A 17,328-nucleotide genomic window follows, 5' to 3' on the forward strand; every position below is an offset into this window, starting at 1 on the left:
ATCGGTGAAATTCGCATTTCTCAAGCTTACCGAACAGCTTGTTCTCTCGTAACCGTTGCAACACTCGTCTGACATCCAGAATGTGGGCCTCCATGGATTCAGAATATACCAAGATGTCATCCAAATAGACTACCACACACTGCTGCAACAGGTCACGGAAAACATTGTTGATGAATTCCTGAAAGACTGCGGGCGCATTGCACAACCCAAAGGGCATAACCAAGGATTCGTAATGACCGGTCCTGGTGTTAAACGCGGTCTTCCACTCATCACCCGCTTTGATCCTTACCAGGTTATATGCCGCCCTCAGGTCGAGTTTGGTAAAGACCGTGGCCCCTTTAAGGCGATCGAACAGCTCGGAAATCAAGGGTATCGGGTAAGCGTTCTTGATCGTGATGCGATTGAGACCCCTGTAATCGATGCAAGGCCTCAACTCACCGCCCTTCTTTTTCACAAAGAAAAATCCAGCCCCTGCCGGGGACGAAGATTTGCGAATGTGTCCGCGTGAAAGCGCCTCCCTCACGTACTCCTCCATGGCCTCATTCTCCGCTACCGACAGTGGATAGACTTTGCCACGAGGAGGAACGGCACCAGATTGTAACTCTATGGCACAATCGTATGGGCGGTGCGGAGGTAGGGCAACCGCGCGCACCTTATCGAATACATCCCGGTACTCCTCGTATTCAGGAGGCAACAGAGAGTCCGAGGAAGTACACAGCAACTTGACAGACCCATGGATGCAACTAGCCCCACACTGCGGTGACCACGAGAGGATCTCGACCGATCTCCAATCGAAAGTCGGATTATGCTTCTGGAGCCAGGGGTACCCCAAGACCACCGAGTAGTGTGGAGACGAAATAACCTGGAGGCAGACCGACTCTCTGTGAACGGCACCAATGGCTATCCCCACTGGAAGGGTCTCATGAGTCACGTGTGGCGGCAGAAGGGGTCTGCCGTCTATCGCCTCAAGAGCCAGTGGGGAACCTCGAGCCTGCAGAGGAATGGAATTGGCGGCAGCGAACACACTATCAATGAACAAACCACCAGCACCAGAGTCCACCAACGCCTGGGTCGTCACCGAGCCCCCGACCCAGGAGAGGACAACAGTGATCAGTGGTTTGTCAACACGGGAAACCGGGGACGAGGAGACTCCACCCAAGATCTGCCCCCGACAGGATCTCAGGGTACGAGCGTTTCCCGGACGGTTCGGACATGCCAACCGAAAATGCCCACCAAGACCACAGTACATGCATCGGCCCTCGCGTCTCCGGAGTGCCCTCTCCCCCTCGGACAGGCGAGCAAACCCCAGCTGCATGGGTTCACCCCCAGACAAGTCATCCCCAGGAGGCGTGGGAGGAGAGGGAGGCACGGGTGGGACAGCAAACGTAGGCACCAATCTGTTAGAAGACCTCCGCAGGCTCTCCTTAAAGGAAGGTCTCTCCCTGAGTCTGGTGTCAATCAAAATCAGGAAAGAAATAAGAGACTCGAGCTCAACTGGTAGGTCCTTAGCTGCAACCTCATCCTTCAAGGCATCCGAGAGACCATGAGAGAAAGCAGCGACCAGAGCCTCATTATTCCAGCCCACCTCTGCTGCCAGGGTACGAAACTCAATGGCGTATTCAGCTACGGATCGTGAACCCTGTCTGATGGACATAAGGAGCTTCGCAGCAGAGGCAGCACGAGCCGGCACATCGAATACCTTCCGAAGAGAAGCAACAAAACCGGAAAACTCGGCAACCACCGGATTGTTGTTCTCCCATAAAGGGCTGGCCCAGGCCAAGGCCTTGTCCGAGAGCAGCGAGATCAAGAAGCCCACCTTTGATCTCTCAGTAGGAAAGGCATGTGGCAGCAACTCGAAATAAATGCCCACCTGGTTAAGGAAACCTCGGCACTGAGTTGGCTCTCCCCCAAAGCGCTGTGGAAGAGGGGCAGAACCGGTCATACCCCGAAACACCGCAGGCGCAACAACAGGTGTCGGGGTAGACTCTGGCGCAACAACCGGAGCGGCAGTAGGAGCGAGCCCAGGAGCGACAACCGACCCATCGGCAACGGGAGCGAAATGAGCCGTGCGTTCAAGCAGGGTTTGCAACGCCACAGCGAACCGACCCAACAGGTGATCCTGCTGATCAAGTCTGGCAACCAGCGTGGGTAGCGAGGATGGCCCTGTACCGTCAGAATTCATGGCTTGGTCCTAATGTCACGGAACCATGAACCAGACGTACAACAAGAGAAAAATGAAAATAAGAAGGCTTTATTGAAAATAAAGCTGTAAAGCAAAAGTCCAAACGGATGGTGAAACCGAGCAGAGTCTTTGCGAAGCCAGAGGTCAGGAACCAGAAGGGTAGTCAGACGAAGCCAGGATCAGGAACCAGCAGGGTAGTCAGACGAAGCCAGGATCAGGAACCAGCAGGGTAGTCAGACGAAGCCAGGATCAGGAACCAGCAGGGTAGTCAGACGAAGCCAGGATCAGGAACCAGAAGCAGCAGCAGCAGTCTTAGAAGCATGTGAACACAAGGGGACCAAGCAAGGAACTGAAGCCACAGACCTCCTATATATATGAGCTAGGCATCCAGCTCCTCCCAGGGGAAGGAGGAGCCGCAGGGTGGAAGGCTACAAGAAACCCAGGACCCAAGATGGCCGCCAGCACATGTCAAACGAAGGAGAGCAGCAAGCAGGTAAGACCATGACAAGATGTAAAAGTAGTCTTATTCGTGCAGTTGATTCTCATGTGAGAAGCACACGTAGGTCAGCTCCAGCCTCCCTGGTAAATTCCATTTCTCGTACCTTGGTTTTTCACTCTTACCATTTCATAAACAGGATGATTATTACAACTCGTAAACTACAAGATTTACCATTTCGGTATCTTTCTAAATTGACATATCATAAAATGTTACTATCAAAGGGAAAGGTGCAAACTGTTGCAGAGAGCGTGCACTTTGTCCGCTCCACTTACCTCCCCTTATATCCACCCTTTGGGTTATAAGTCCAATATACAAAGGGGTATCTCCCAAGGAAGAGAACTGTCTTGCTAGCGTCACCTCTTGAAAGTGGCTCCCTAGGAGTCAAAATCCGCCTTTCCAACAAGCCTTGGGATTTGAGCAGGCAATATAGTCAAGCCAGATATCCATCCGTAGACAGCTGTTTCGAGGAGCTTGCACTTTATCAGTACGGAGTAGGATTCCGGCTGGCTGTGATGCCAGGAATGCTGAATCTCCTTTAAAGGGGTTGTCTCGCTTCAGAAAATGGCATTTATCATGTAGAGAAAGTTAATACAAGGCACTTAACTAATGTATAGTCATTATCCATATTGCCTCATTTGCTGGCTTCAGTAATTTTTCCATCACATTATACATTGTTCGTTTCTATGGTTATGACCACCCTGAAATTCAGCACTTGTCTGGCCTTACGCTTTTCAGAAGGACCAGAAGCAAATAAAATTGACGGGAGGTCCCCTCTACCAAATAAAAATAGACTCCTTGGAGATGATCTTTTTAAAGGAGTTAACTTAAAGGGTGGTCTTGGATTTTAAAAACTTTAGTTAAGACCAGGACTTGTGACGCAGAGACGATGCAAGCAGAAGGCGCAGAGACGATGCAAGCAGAAGGCGCAGAGACGATGCAAGCAGAAGGCGCAGAACGCCCTGAGAAGGACCGCTTATTCTTCAGTGCTTTGAAGGTTTACGTGCCTTTTAAATTGCAATCGCTACTAGATACAATCGTACGTGACCACTTCAACCAGTCACTGGTTGCAGTATCGATGCTTGCATGTACGGTAGGATACCGCGGAGGCCTTTGATTAGCTGCAGAGGTCACATACATGGACTGTATGGCTTGTCATGACGGCAATTTAAGACCTTCTGGGACCACTGGGATAGTGGGGGTCTGAGCAGAAAATCACAGGCAAAATGAGATGATGAATGTAAGAACCACTCCGAAGGCCTGGGGCATACAGCTGATTTCGCCAAGGGAAAGCTGTGGCCGACTAGACATTTTGCCTGCAGCTACCATTGCAGAGGAAATGGACGGGCACGTCTGTCAGTGTGAAAGCCACTGCTTAGAAGCAGATTTCGGCACCTCACCTCCTATAAGATCCAGGTGGATGTCGGTTGTCTGAGGAGACAGCAGTTTGAACTGAACTGTACAGCAGGCTTGGGAAAACAATGTGTAGAGAAAGGATGTCCCTTTCATTCATAGTGGAAGGAGTTATTTACTGTAAAAGCAGTAGAACGTCTGGAAGTGAGATGTGGTCATAGGGAGATCAATATCGATATGTGACATTTACTTTATATGTGACAGCATAAGAGTTAATATTTATAGAAGGAAAATATAAAATTTAGTAAATTAGAGATGTATTTCCTCCTAGGACCCTCTCCGAACCTTGTATTGAGATCTCAGAGAGGTTGAACTCACTGGTTTGTTTTCTTTCCTGCCGAGTACCATGTAAATCCTGGGCGGTCAGGCTCTGCAGGTCTCTCTGTATATCCTGTATGGTCAGGCTCTGCAGGTCTCTCTCTGAATCCTGTATGGTCAGGCTCTGCAGGTCTCTCTGTATATCCTGTATGGTCAGGCTCTGCAGGTCTCTCTCTGTAAATCCTGGGCGCTCAGGCTCTGCAGGTCTCTCTCTGTAAATCCTGGGCGCTCAGGCTCTGCAGGTCTCTCTCTGTAAATCCTGGGCGCTCAGGCTCTGCAGGTCTCTCTCTGTAAATCCTGGGCGCTCAGGCTCTGCAGGTCTCTCTCTGTAAATCCTGGGCGCTCAGGCTCTGCAGGTCTCTCTCTGTAAATCCTGGGCGCTCAGGCTCTGCAGGTCTCTCTCTGTAAATCCTGGGCGCTCAGGCTCTGCAGGTCTCTCTCTGTAAATCCTGGGCGCTCAGGCTCTGCAGGTCTCTCTCTGTAAATCCTGGGCGCTCAGGCTCTGCAGGTCTCTCTCTGTAAATTCTGGGCGCTCAGGCTCTGCAGGTCTCTCTCTGTAAATCCTGGGCGCTCAGGCTCTGCAGGTCTCTCTCTGTAAATCCTGGGCGCTCAGGCTCTGCAGGTCTCTCTCTGTAAATCCTGGGCGCTCAGGCTCTGCAGGTCTCTCTCTGTAAATCCTGGGCGCTCAGGCTCTGCAGGTCTCTCTCTGTAAATCCTGGGCGCTCAGGCTCTGCAGGTCTCTCTCTGTAAATCCTGGGCGCTCAGGCTCTGCAGGTCTCTCTCTGTAAATCCTGGGCGCTCAGGCTCTGCAGGTCTCTCTCTGTAAATCCTGGGCGCTCAGGCTCTGCAGGTCTCTCTCTGTAAATCCTGGGCGCTCAGGCTCTGCAGGTCTCTCTCTGTAAATCCTGGGCGCTCAGGCTCTGCAGGTCTCTCTCTGTAAATCCTGGGCGCTCAGGCTCTGCAGGTCTCTCTCTGTAAATCCTGGGCGCTCAGGCTCTGCAGGTCTCTCTCTGTAAATCCTGGGCGCTCAGGCTCTGCAGGTCTCTCTCTGTAAATCCTGGGCGCTCAGGCTCTGCAGGTCTCTCTCTGTAAATCCTGGGCGCTCAGGCTCTGCAGGTCTCTCTCTGTAAATCCTGGGCGCTCAGGCTCTGCAGGTCTCTCTCTGTAAATCCTGGGCGCTCAGGCTCTGCAGGTCTCTCTCTGTAAATCCTGGGCGCTCAGGCTCTGCAGGTCTCTCTCTGTAAATCCTGGGCGCTCAGGCTCTGCAGGTCTCTCTCTGTAAATCCTGGGCGCTCAGGCTCTGCAGGTCTCTCTCTGTAAATCCTGGGCGCTCAGGCTCTGCAGGTCTCTCTCTGTAAATCCTGGGCGCTCAGGCTCTGCAGGTCTCTCTCTGTAAATCCTGGGCGCTCAGGCTCTGCAGGTCTCTCTCTGTAAATCCTGGGCGCTCAGGCTCTGCAGGTCTCTCTCTGTAAATCCTGGGCGCTCAGGCTCTGCAGGTCTCTCTCTGTAAATCCTGGGCGCTCAGGCTCTGCAGGTCTCTCTCTGTAAATCCTGGGCGCTCAGGCTCTGCAGGTCTCTCTCTGTAAATCCTGGGCGCTCAGGCTCTGCAGGTCTCTCTCTGTAAATCCTGGGCGCTCAGGCTCTGCAGGTCTCTCTCTGTAAATCCTGGGCGCTCAGGCTCTGCAGGTCTCTCTCTGTAAATCCTGGGCGCTCAGGCTCTGCAGGTCTCTCTCTGTAAATCCTGGGCGCTCAGGCTCTGCAGGTCTCTGACACCTATAAAAATATATTTGTCTGACTTTTCCCACAGATTCTCACAGCCTGGACTCTTCACACTACTCCATCATCGGAGCAGACCTGAGAAACCTGAAGGACATGGAGGAAAGGCTGAAGAAATTTGGCATGGACCCACAGTAAGGTGTCTGTTTGGGTCTATGGGTCTGGAAGCCTTAGGGTTTGTCCACACAGCACAGAAACTGAGCGAAAAAAATCCGCACCGATCTTTCCCAAAGTCTGCATTGCAAGGATGAAATTCGCCACATAATTTCACATACTGGGGATTTAAAATCCGCACCACGGGACAATTTTCTGCACAGATGTTTTCTGGACCATGTGGATGACATATGTTAAAATATCCTCCACCTTGCTGGTACTATAAAACACTGCAGTTTTTCCGCCTGCAAAATTCATATGAAAAATCTGCAGCATATCCGCCATGTGGGAAAATACCTTTTTATCCTGCTATTTTTCTGTGTTCATATGGGATATCCTGGCATCCAGCTGCCTGCATCTGTATTGAGCCACGTACCTTTTCTGACAAATGTGAAAAAACCTGTAACCGTAGCATAATGTCCTCATATAACGCAGGCCTTATGGCAGAGATAACATGGAGGGGTAAAGGAACATGAACTTACTGTATGTCCAGCGTAGCCCTGAGCCCAGCCCGTTACGTGTTGCTGTGTGGATGCTGGCCTATTCTGCGGTTGCACTGGGCACTCGGGTTGTTAGAAGGAATCTGTCCTGACTTTCTGTTCTTCTTCCAGATTGCCGACTCTTCTCGTGGCCGAATGTGTGTTGGTTTATATGACGCTCGAGCAGTCTGGCAGTTTATTGAAGTGGGCTGCAGGCACGTTCCCCACTGCCATGTTTATAAACTATGAACAGGTAAGATGGTGACAGCTACTTTATTATGTTATTGATGGCACTGGCAGGGGTTCTCCAGGATTTAACAGTGGATGACCTATCCTTAGGATAGGCTGTCAGTAAATGGTCGATGGGGGTCGGACACTCCACACTCCCGCCGATCAGCTGTTCTCCAGTAGGTCTAGCATTGGAACCACTTGGCTCCATCCATTGTGTAGTGGACCCAGCTTCCCCCGTTGATGTTCGGAACTGGTTTCCATGGTCAATATACAATGGTTGATCTTGTATAGTTTCAGTACCAGAGATAACTCCACGACTTGATCGGTGGTGGTGCAGGGTGTAGGACCACAGTGAATGAGATATGAGGATAGGGCATCAGTGTTTAATAGGGTTTTTGGAGATTTTGATACTGATGACTTCTCCTCAGCTCACCAAGCACAGCGCCGTGCATTGTATAGCGGCTGTGCTTGGTATCGCACTCGGCCCCATTCACTTCAGTGGGTCCGAGCTGCACCTAGGCCACGTGACGTCACTGGCCTAGAGAAAGCAGGCGCCTTCTTAAATAGCTGATCGGCAGGGGGCAGGGGTCTCGGCTGTGGGATCCCCACTTATCAGATACTGATGACCTATCCTGAGAATAGGTAATCATTATCAAAATCTGGGAAAACCCCTTTGAGTCCTGGAAAACCAGTTTAAGCATCTCATGCCTGTAGCTGGCTATACATTTTCAGAAGGTAATGGCCATGCTGTGGTAATAGAGGGATCCCAATGGGGGACCCCTTCTGTAACATCTTTATGCCGTAATAAGACATATGGAAAGTGCTGTCCTGATGGGACCTTCCTCTTGGTGGCAATGCTTCTTCAGTGTTCGTAGACAAACATGTCAGTAAAGTTTACTTTAACTTCTTAAATCTAAACCAGTACAGAGCTGATGACTGGACCACAATGTCCCCTGTAAACGAGGAAACATTACAATAAAATGACTGAAGAACATCATGTTACCAGCTGGGCCAGGCCTGACTTTATAGACCACATGAAACTAAGTTCTCTGTTTATTTGTTAACTTTAGAGGAAGGTAATAAGGACGTGTGCCTCACCTATTCTGATTTTCACAGGTGAACATGGCAGATCGCTTTGGACAAATCATGGTGGAGAACCTGCAGAGGAGGCAGTGTAACCTAGCCGGAGTAGAGGCCTGCCGATCGCTCCAGTCGCAGGTCAGGAATGTAAATTATACAGTTTGAGGTCTTATCACATACTACACCACTAATGTGTTTCCTATCTATTGTACAGCACTAAATGGGTCTTGGGGAATTGAGCTGTATTGATCTCTGGTAGCTCTTCCTTTCTTCAGATCCTCTTTACTATGCGGTATAACATTCCTTCTTTCTTTCTTTCACTGCTCCTATGTGCAATGCTACTATAATACTGCTCCTATGTGAAATGATATAGCTACTATAATACTGCTCCTATGTGAAATGATATAGCTACTATAATACTGCTCCTATGTACAAGAATATAACTACTATAATACTGCTCCTATGTACAGGAATATGACTACTATAATACTGCTCCTATGTACAAGAATATAACTACTATAATACTGCTCCTATGTACAAGAATATAACTACTATAATACTGCCTCCTATGTACAAGAATATAACTACTATAATACTGCTCCTATGTACAAGAATATAACTACTATAATACTGCCTCCTATGTGCAAGAATATAACTACTATAAGGCTACATTCACACGTCCGTATTTTTCTACATCCCGATTTTCGGTCCGTTTTTTGCGGATCCGTTGTTCCTGAAAATGTTTCCGTATGTCATCCGTTTTTTGCGGATCCGCAAAAAACGGAAACATGTGAAAACTCAAATCCGACAGTATATTCTAACACAGAGGCGTTCCCATGGTGATGGGGACGCTTCTAGTTAGAATATACTGAGAACGGTGTACATGACTGCCCCCTGCTGCCTGGCAGCACCCGATCTCTTACAGGGGGCTGTGATCCGCACAATTATTGTGCGAATCATAGCCCCCTGTGAGAGATCAGGTGCTCCTCCCTCCCCTGTATTAAATGTGACTAGTGCGGTCTCACCTCTCTTCCCCCCCCCCCCCCCCCATCATTGGTGGCAGTGCGGATTCCCAGTATTAATAAATGTGCCCAGTGCGGTCTCACCTCTCCCCCCATCATTGGTGGCAGTGCGGATTCCCAGTATTAATAAATGTGCCCAGTGCGGTCTCACCTCTTCTCCCCCCCCCCCCCCCCCATCATTGGTGGCAGCGGAGAGTACCGATCGGAGTCCCAGTTTAAATCGCTGGGGCTCCGATCGGTTACCATGGCAGCCAAGACGCTATTGCAGTCTTGGCTGCCATGGTTACTTAGCAATAAATACAAGCATTATACTTACCTGCGACTGCGAGCTGCGATGTGTGTCCGGCCGGGAGCTCCTCCTACTTGTAAGTGAAAGGTCTGTGCGGCGCATTGCTTTTAGCACAGACCTGATCTCTTATAGGGGGCTATGATATGCACAATTAACCCCTCAGGCGCAGCACCTGAGGGGTTAATTGTGCAGATCACAGCCCCCTGTAAGAGATCGGGTGTTGCCAGGCAGCAGGGGGCAGTCATGTACATCGTTCTCAGTATATTCTAACTAGAAGCGTCCCCATCACCATGGGAACGCCTCTGTGTTAGAATATACTGTCGGATCTGAGTTTTTCACGAAGTGAAAAATCAGATCTGTAGAAAACTTTACTGGGAATCCGCACTGCCGCACTGGCCACCAATGAATATAGAGGGAGGGGGGCTGCACTGGTCACATAATACTGGGGAGGAAGCCTAATTTCCAGGAACGGAATCCGCATAAAACGGATGACATACGTAATGACATACGAATGTCTTCCGTTTTTTGCGGATCCATTGACTTTGTATTGGTCCAGGATCCGATTTTTGCGGAAAAGAATAGGATATGTTTTATATTTTTTCGGACATGCGGAACGGAACAACGGAAACGGACAGCACACATTGTGCTGTCCGATTTTTTTCCAGGACCCATTGAAAATGAATGGGTCCAGATCTGGTCCTGATCTGTTCCTGAAAAAACGGAACAGATCAGGAAAGAAAAAACGGACGTGTGAATGGACCCTAATACTGCCATCTATGTACAAGAATATAACTACTATAATACTGCCTCCTATGTACAAGAATATAACTGCTATAATACTGCTCCTATGTACAGGAATATAACTACTATAATACTGCTCCTATGTACAGGAATATAACTACTATAATACTGCTCCTATGTACAGGAATATAACTACTATAATACTGCTCCTATGTACAAGAATATAACTACTATAATACTGCTCCTATGTACAAGAATATAACTACTATAATACTACCTCCTATGTACAAGAATATAACTACTATAATACTACCTCCTATGTACAAGAATATAACTACTATAATACTGCTCCTATGTACAAGAATATAACTACTATAATACTGCTCCTATGTACAAGAATATAACTACTATAATACTGCCTCCTATGTACAAGAATATAACTACTATAATACTGCCTCCTATGTACAAGAATATAACTACTATAATACTGCTCCTATGTACAAGAATATAACTACTATAATACTGCTCCTATGTACAAGAATATAACTACTATAATACTGCTCCTATGTACAAGAATATAACTACTATAATACTGCCTCCTATGTACAAGAATATAACTACTATAATACTGCTCCTATGTACAAGAATATAACTACTATAATACTGCTCCTATGTACAAGAATATAACTACTGTAATACTGCTCCTATGTACAAGAATATAACTACTATAATACTGCTCCTATGTACAAGAATATAACTACTATAATACTGCCTCCTATGTACAAGAATATAACTACTATAATACTGCTCCTATGTACAAGACTATAACTACTATAATACTGCTCCTATGTACAAGAATATAACTACTATAATACTGCTCCTATGTACAAGAATATAACTACTATAATACTGCTCCTATGTACAAGAATATAACTACTATAATACTGCTCCTATGTACAGGAATATAACTACTATAATACTGCTCCTATGTACAAGAATATAACTACTATAATACTGCTCCCATGTACAAGAATATAACTACTATAATACTGCTCCCATGTACAAGAATATAACTACTATAATACTGCTCCTATGTACAAGAATATAACTACTATAATACTGCTCCTATGTACAAGAATATAACTACTATAATACTGCTCCTATGTACAAGAATATAACTACTATAATACTGCTCCTATGTACAGGAATATAACTACTATAATACTGCTCCTATGTACAAGAATATAACTACTATAATACTGCTCCTATGTACAGGAATATAACTACTATAATACTGCTCCTATGTACAAGAATATAACTACTATAATACTGCTCCCATGTACAGGAATGTTATACTGAGAATAATGGTGTGGAGCGGTAGGATTTCTGGTTGCTGATGTCGGATACAGGATTAGATGAGTTTTCATTAGTCACCTCTATAATGGGTTTATTCTTCTGCGCACTCGGTGTGGGTCGATCAGCTGCCGGATAACCTTTCATTATGTCATTTGTGTTTACGTTTGATAAGATATCAGAAAACCGCTAGGAATGAAGTGCAGATATAAGGCTATCACCTCATATAATTGTGACCTCTATAATAAGACAAATCTCCTTTCTTTATGGGGGAAGGTGGAGACTGACGCTGAACCCACACGTGTCTTTCTCGTGACGCTTATCTCCGGACACACCAGATGGATTTGTCCCTGCTATTTTACATTCTTACATAGCCATCACTTGCACCTGTGGGGAATCCTGAGTGCCTGCAGGCTCTTAAAGGGTTTGTCCGAATTGTTTTAGGATAGGTCATAGGTCAGACGTTTAAAGGGGTCTCTTCTACGTTGTATAGTGGCTGAGCTTGGTATTGCAGCTCAGTCCCATTCACTTTAAATGGGAGCAATGGACGTGTTATCTGAGGAGGAGGCTGCAGTGCTCTCCTTAGCACCATGGTCCCTGGAAACGTCTGATCGGCAGGGGATCCGGGAGTCAGACCCTCCACTGATCAGATATTAATGACCTATCCTGTCCCCAGAAATCCCTTTAAAGGGGCATTCTGGTTGTTAGCAGTTACCCCCTATCCACAGGATAGGGGATAACTATTAGATCGGTGGGTATCCCAGTGGTGGGACCCCCACCGATCACAAGAATGTGGGGCCCTGTACTGCCGGGATACCCACCGATCACAAGAATGGGGGGCCCCGTACCCCCTGCAGCCCCCCTGAAATGAACGGAGCGGCCAGTCGCGTATGCACCTGGCCCCTCCATTAATTTCTGGCAGAGTTCCAGAGATGGCCGAGTACAGCGCTCACGATCTCCAGAATTCTCATAGAAATGAATGGAGCCTCAGGGCGCTCCAGGGCCCCCCGTTCTCTCATAGTTATCCCCTATCCACAAGATGGGGGATAAACTTTTGACAGCCGGAATACCCCTTTTAATACAAGCCCATTTTTATAAACCTGTGTATTTTGATCAGTACAGATCCCAGCAAAGCCGGGGTTAACTTACGGAGTTTCTGGGGCTTTTCTTTGCAGACGGAGAGATTACTATCTAATGGCTGGGAGGCGGCCGATGCCTGGGACATGATTAAAGTGTACGATAATCTTCCCCGAGCTGATGTTGTGCGGTGAGTAACGTGGACATTGTGATTCTTGCTGCAGATACTCATTAAAGGGAATATGTCGCCAATTAAAGCCACATAATAAAGCAGATTCTTTTTTTCGAATCCGTTATTATTTTATGGTTGCAGAGTTGTTGTTTTTTTTTCCGTGCAAGATTATGAGGGCGGCCAACTTGCCTGAGCTATCATTAACAGCATTTAGGGATCTGCTTTATAGCAGCTACATCGGCCATAGACACAATAAACCTGAGGTATTGATTGACTTCTATGGAAGAGTGGTATTGGCATGTTCTGTGCAGGGGTCACTGTGCAGGTAGGGGGAGTAGATACGCTGTAACCATCACCTCTAGTCAAAGATGGATTGTGTGTTATCTACACAGAGGTGTTGCTTGCCATTGTAATCTTGTCTGTGATGACAATAGGATGGCTGTAGAGAAGTGATCTCTACAGAACACAAAGGGGGTCATTTATCAAATCGATCTGTCATAGTTGCCCATAGCAACCAGATACCTCCTTTCATTTTCCAAAGGAGCTTTCCAAAATGAAAGGTGGAATGTGATTGGTTGCTATGGGTAACTAAGCCAGATCTATTTGATAAATGACCCCCTTTGTGTTCTGTAGAGATCACTTCTCTACAGCCATCCTATTGTCATCACAGACAAGATTACAATGGCAAGCAACACCTCTGTGTAGATAACGCACAATCCATCATTGACTAGAGGTGATGGTTACAGCGTATCTACTCCCCCTACCTGCACAGTGACCCCTGCACAGGTCACCGAGCATGCCAATACCATCGTCCACAGTTCTGTTTTACACCAGTTTGATAAATGACCCCAAACACCCCCAGAGGCTTAGTGGCCAGTGAGAAAACTGCAGGCTTTTAGGAGATATATATAATATTATAAAAAAATATATATAATATTTTTTATTTTTTTTTATGATAAAATATTCTAAATATATATGTTCAACGTAAAAATGGGATTTAGGTAATGTATCATTTTCTGCTGACACATTCTTTCCTTTTACATTGGATTTCCAGCTTTTCTAATAACTTTTGGGAGAAATTGATCTTTCTCCTATGCCTCTTATTTGGCGTAAAAAAAAAAAAGTTGCAGTACCCCGGTCTTGCAACTTCTTAAATGCCAGTGCAACTTTTTTTTTTTTTTTTTGTGCAGCTGGCATTTTTACACAACCCTCACCATTTCCTAAAAAGGGGGCATGATGAGGGTGGAGTGTGGGCAGGACCATTGGCGGATAGGCCCAGTTCACACTTCGGTTATTTGGTCAGTTATGTCCATCAGTTATTGGGAGCCAAAACCAGATGCAGGTCAAAAACACAGAACAGGTGCAGATCTTTCCATTAGGCCTTGTGTCCGTTCCATTTATTTTTTTTTGTGGACCATATGCAAAACCATTCACTTCAACGGGTCCGCCAAAAAAAAAAAAAAACAGAAGTTACTCCGTGTGCATTCCGTTTCCGTATGTCCCTATTTCCGTTCCGCCAAAAAATAGAACATGTCCTATTATTGTCCGCATTTCAGACAAGGATAGGACTGTTCTGTTAGGGGCCAGCTGTTCCGTACCGCAAAATATGGAATGCACACGGACGTCATCCGTATTTTTTGCAGATATGGTTGTGTGTATGAGCCCTTACACTTGATCTCTGAGAAGGCGTGACTACTGGTTTTGGCTTAAAATAACTGATGGAAATAACTGACCAAATAACTGACGTGTGAACTCGGCCATACTGGCATCAATAATGACTGAACTCTGCGCCAGCTACCGGCAGGAGTAGATTTCAGTTTCACGCACGGACTGCTAGAGGCAAATATTTTATGACAAAGCCTGCACTTCATAAAAAATTACCTGCCTCCTCTGGTATCGCAGGCTGTATCAGGACCACGGTAGCACACGTCAGTCTTGATAAATCAGGGCCTTTGTGTTTCTATTTCTTATCATTTGCAAGATCTCTGTTTGCTGTCAGTTTGTTTAGTCAGCAGCTGATAGGCTACTGTGCCAGTAGTTAACACTGCACTGGACATAACCGGGCTACTGTATGGAGCAGTACCAGCAGTGTATGAGATTAGAGAAACCTCATGTAGGCTTTGGTGCGGAGATTGACCTGCTGTGCAGATTTTGAAATGTGCAGCAGAATTCACAAATGAAAGGGGGTGATCTGCAGAAAATCCACCTCAAATCTGCACAAAAACTGCATTAAAAACTGCCCCAAAAACGCAATTAATAGTGTGGATTTTTGTTCAGCTTTCATGTGGTTTTCTGCACATAAATCTGCACCGCGGGCAGCCACCCTCAGGCGGAATGCACATGATCAGGATTGCGTGTGGAAAATCCGCACCGTAGGTCATGTACCTTGTATTCTATGAGAATTTGAAATTCTCAATGCACACGATGCAGATTTTTTTCCGTGCGGATTCTGACCTGCGGTGCGGATTTTAAAATCCGCAGCATGTCAATTTTATTTTATTTTTCCTGACCGGATTTTCTCCATTCACTTGGTATAAACTGCATGCAAAAAATCCGCACCAATTGATGCGGATTGACCGCACGGATTTGCCTGCGAACACGTGCAGATTCTCCGCACATGAATCCTGAACATGTGAATGTACCCTTACTGCTTTGATGCTCAGTACTTTGTAAATGGTGAAAGGGGGTTGTCTGGAGTTTAAGAAATTCACATGGAAAAATGACACTCACCTGCTAATTCCCCTGATGCTTTGGTGGTCTCTGTCACTCTGTGCATCCATGTTACTGCTGTAGCCACTGTCGTAGATACAGGTATCACCAGTGATTGGCTGCAGCGGTCACATGGACGCATTGCACATCCTCGGAAAGGTGAATAAAAACCCAGCAGGGAGCATCAGGGCGATGGCGCTGGAGCGACAGGGGATTTAACAGTCGTGTGGTGGCTTTTTAAAAAAAAATATATATATTTTTTACAATGTTTACGTGTTCTCCTGCTGTTAGCATAATTTTTATAATCTACCAGGCAACCCGTTAAAAATTTGGGTTGTCTTTACTAACAGAAACTCGCCTATTTTTGGCGTATTTCTGGTGCACATTGCAACTTTTCCCCGCTCACGGCAGGTCTAAAAAAAAAGAGAATGTGGCGTGGACCGGGGAAGGCTTTGAAAATGGTCTAAATTTAAGCCAGCAAGGAAGCTGGCGTAGATTTAGAGCAACTGTGGATGTGTCGAAGTTATGTAGAGGCCGGATCCACCGCCAGCTTACCGTCTAAAACGCCGGTCTTAATAAATGACCCCCTTGGTGTCTTAAAGGGCACAACTTAGAAGGGGGAGGGTAAGTGGGGTTTGTGCTGGGTTCATAGACCGTAGAGTTGGCTACTACCCCATCCACCCCTCAGTCTCTCAGGAACTTCTTCAAGACTAAATTATCACTGTTTTCACATTTCTCAAGTTTGACCAGTTATTATCTTATGAACCCACTGTCAATAAAAGCTACGCTTCCCTTAAAGGGTATGTATACCTTTTGCACCTTTTATTTTACATTGTTTAAGTGCATCTGAAATAAAGTATCATTTCAAATAGTCTTGATTTAAAATTTCCTACCCTTTTGTGTCTACCCCTCCTATGCAGCCCCGTGCTTTTCCATGGTTTCAGACTATGTGCAGTCTGATCCTGCAGGCACGTGTTCTGTTCCTCTGCTTAAAACATGATTGCAGGATCGGACGACGCAGGGTTTGTGTGCAGTCTGTAATCATGAAGACACATAGGTTTGCAGAAGTGCTGCATACAAAACAATACATGGGCTAATGCACAGGGAATTATCGTTTTCGCCGAGGTGTTCGTTGCATTTACATGCAGCAGTCATCCACCCCTGTATGGGGACAAACAGTCCCTACGGCAGTTGTGGTCCCCACCCACATTCGTTGTTTGTGGCAGCACATCCGTGTTTGTACAGGGCAATGTCTTCCCACAAATGATGAAAGATCCAATCCTCTGAAGAACGAGTGTTTGCATTTGTCGGGTGGTTGTCAGAAACTTTACACAGGGCAAATATCAGGAACCAGTGCTCCTATGATCAGTCTTTGCAGATAAAAACACACACACCCTAAAACTAAAACTAATCAAAACACTCTGCACGCAGATAGAAATGTCGGATGCTGCAAAACCCAGCCTGCAGTTATGTCTCAAGCAGATATGTAAATGATTACAGGTGTGGTTGATTAGACACTGGGTATAAAAGTGCTTCCCCCGCTGCCCTATAGAAAGGCCCTCAGAAGCGACTTTTGGGCAGTGTACCTCTAGGCGAGAGATTGTAGACATTCCTGTACGACACACACAAAGATATTTTTCTAGTTGACAGACTTTGAGAGGTGGTGAATCGAGGATGGTCCTTTCAATGAATTGCCACCATCTAGACCGTTCTGACCTAGCTGGTAGGAGGTGTAGGGAGCAGTGGTTACATGAAAGCATGCAAACATGGTGAACAAACTATGGATGGCCTAGACCAGTGGTCGGCAAGCCGCGGCTCGCGAGCCACATGCGGCTCT

At 46.5% G+C, this 17,328-nt stretch overlaps 1 protein-coding gene across 1 annotated transcript in view; it reads left to right on the top strand.

The window, feature by feature from the left end:
• LCMT1 (leucine carboxyl methyltransferase 1) overlaps positions 1 to 17,328 on the top strand; it is a 51,722-nt gene that overhangs the window by 25,724 nt on the left and 8,670 nt on the right. Inside the window, exons 6-9 of the mRNA XM_040440108.1 lie at positions 6,217 to 6,319; positions 6,950 to 7,070; positions 8,165 to 8,266; positions 12,709 to 12,800. Of these exons, the coding sequence (XP_040296042.1) occupies positions 6,217 to 6,319; positions 6,950 to 7,070; positions 8,165 to 8,266; positions 12,709 to 12,800 (418 nt within the window). The remainder of the gene's footprint in view (positions 1 to 6,216; positions 6,320 to 6,949; positions 7,071 to 8,164; positions 8,267 to 12,708; positions 12,801 to 17,328) is intronic.

The sequence above is a fragment of the Bufo bufo genome, chromosome 7 (assembly GCF_905171765.1).
Source record: "Bufo bufo chromosome 7, aBufBuf1.1, whole genome shotgun sequence".
Taxonomy (NCBI): domain Eukaryota; kingdom Metazoa; phylum Chordata; class Amphibia; order Anura; family Bufonidae; genus Bufo; species Bufo bufo.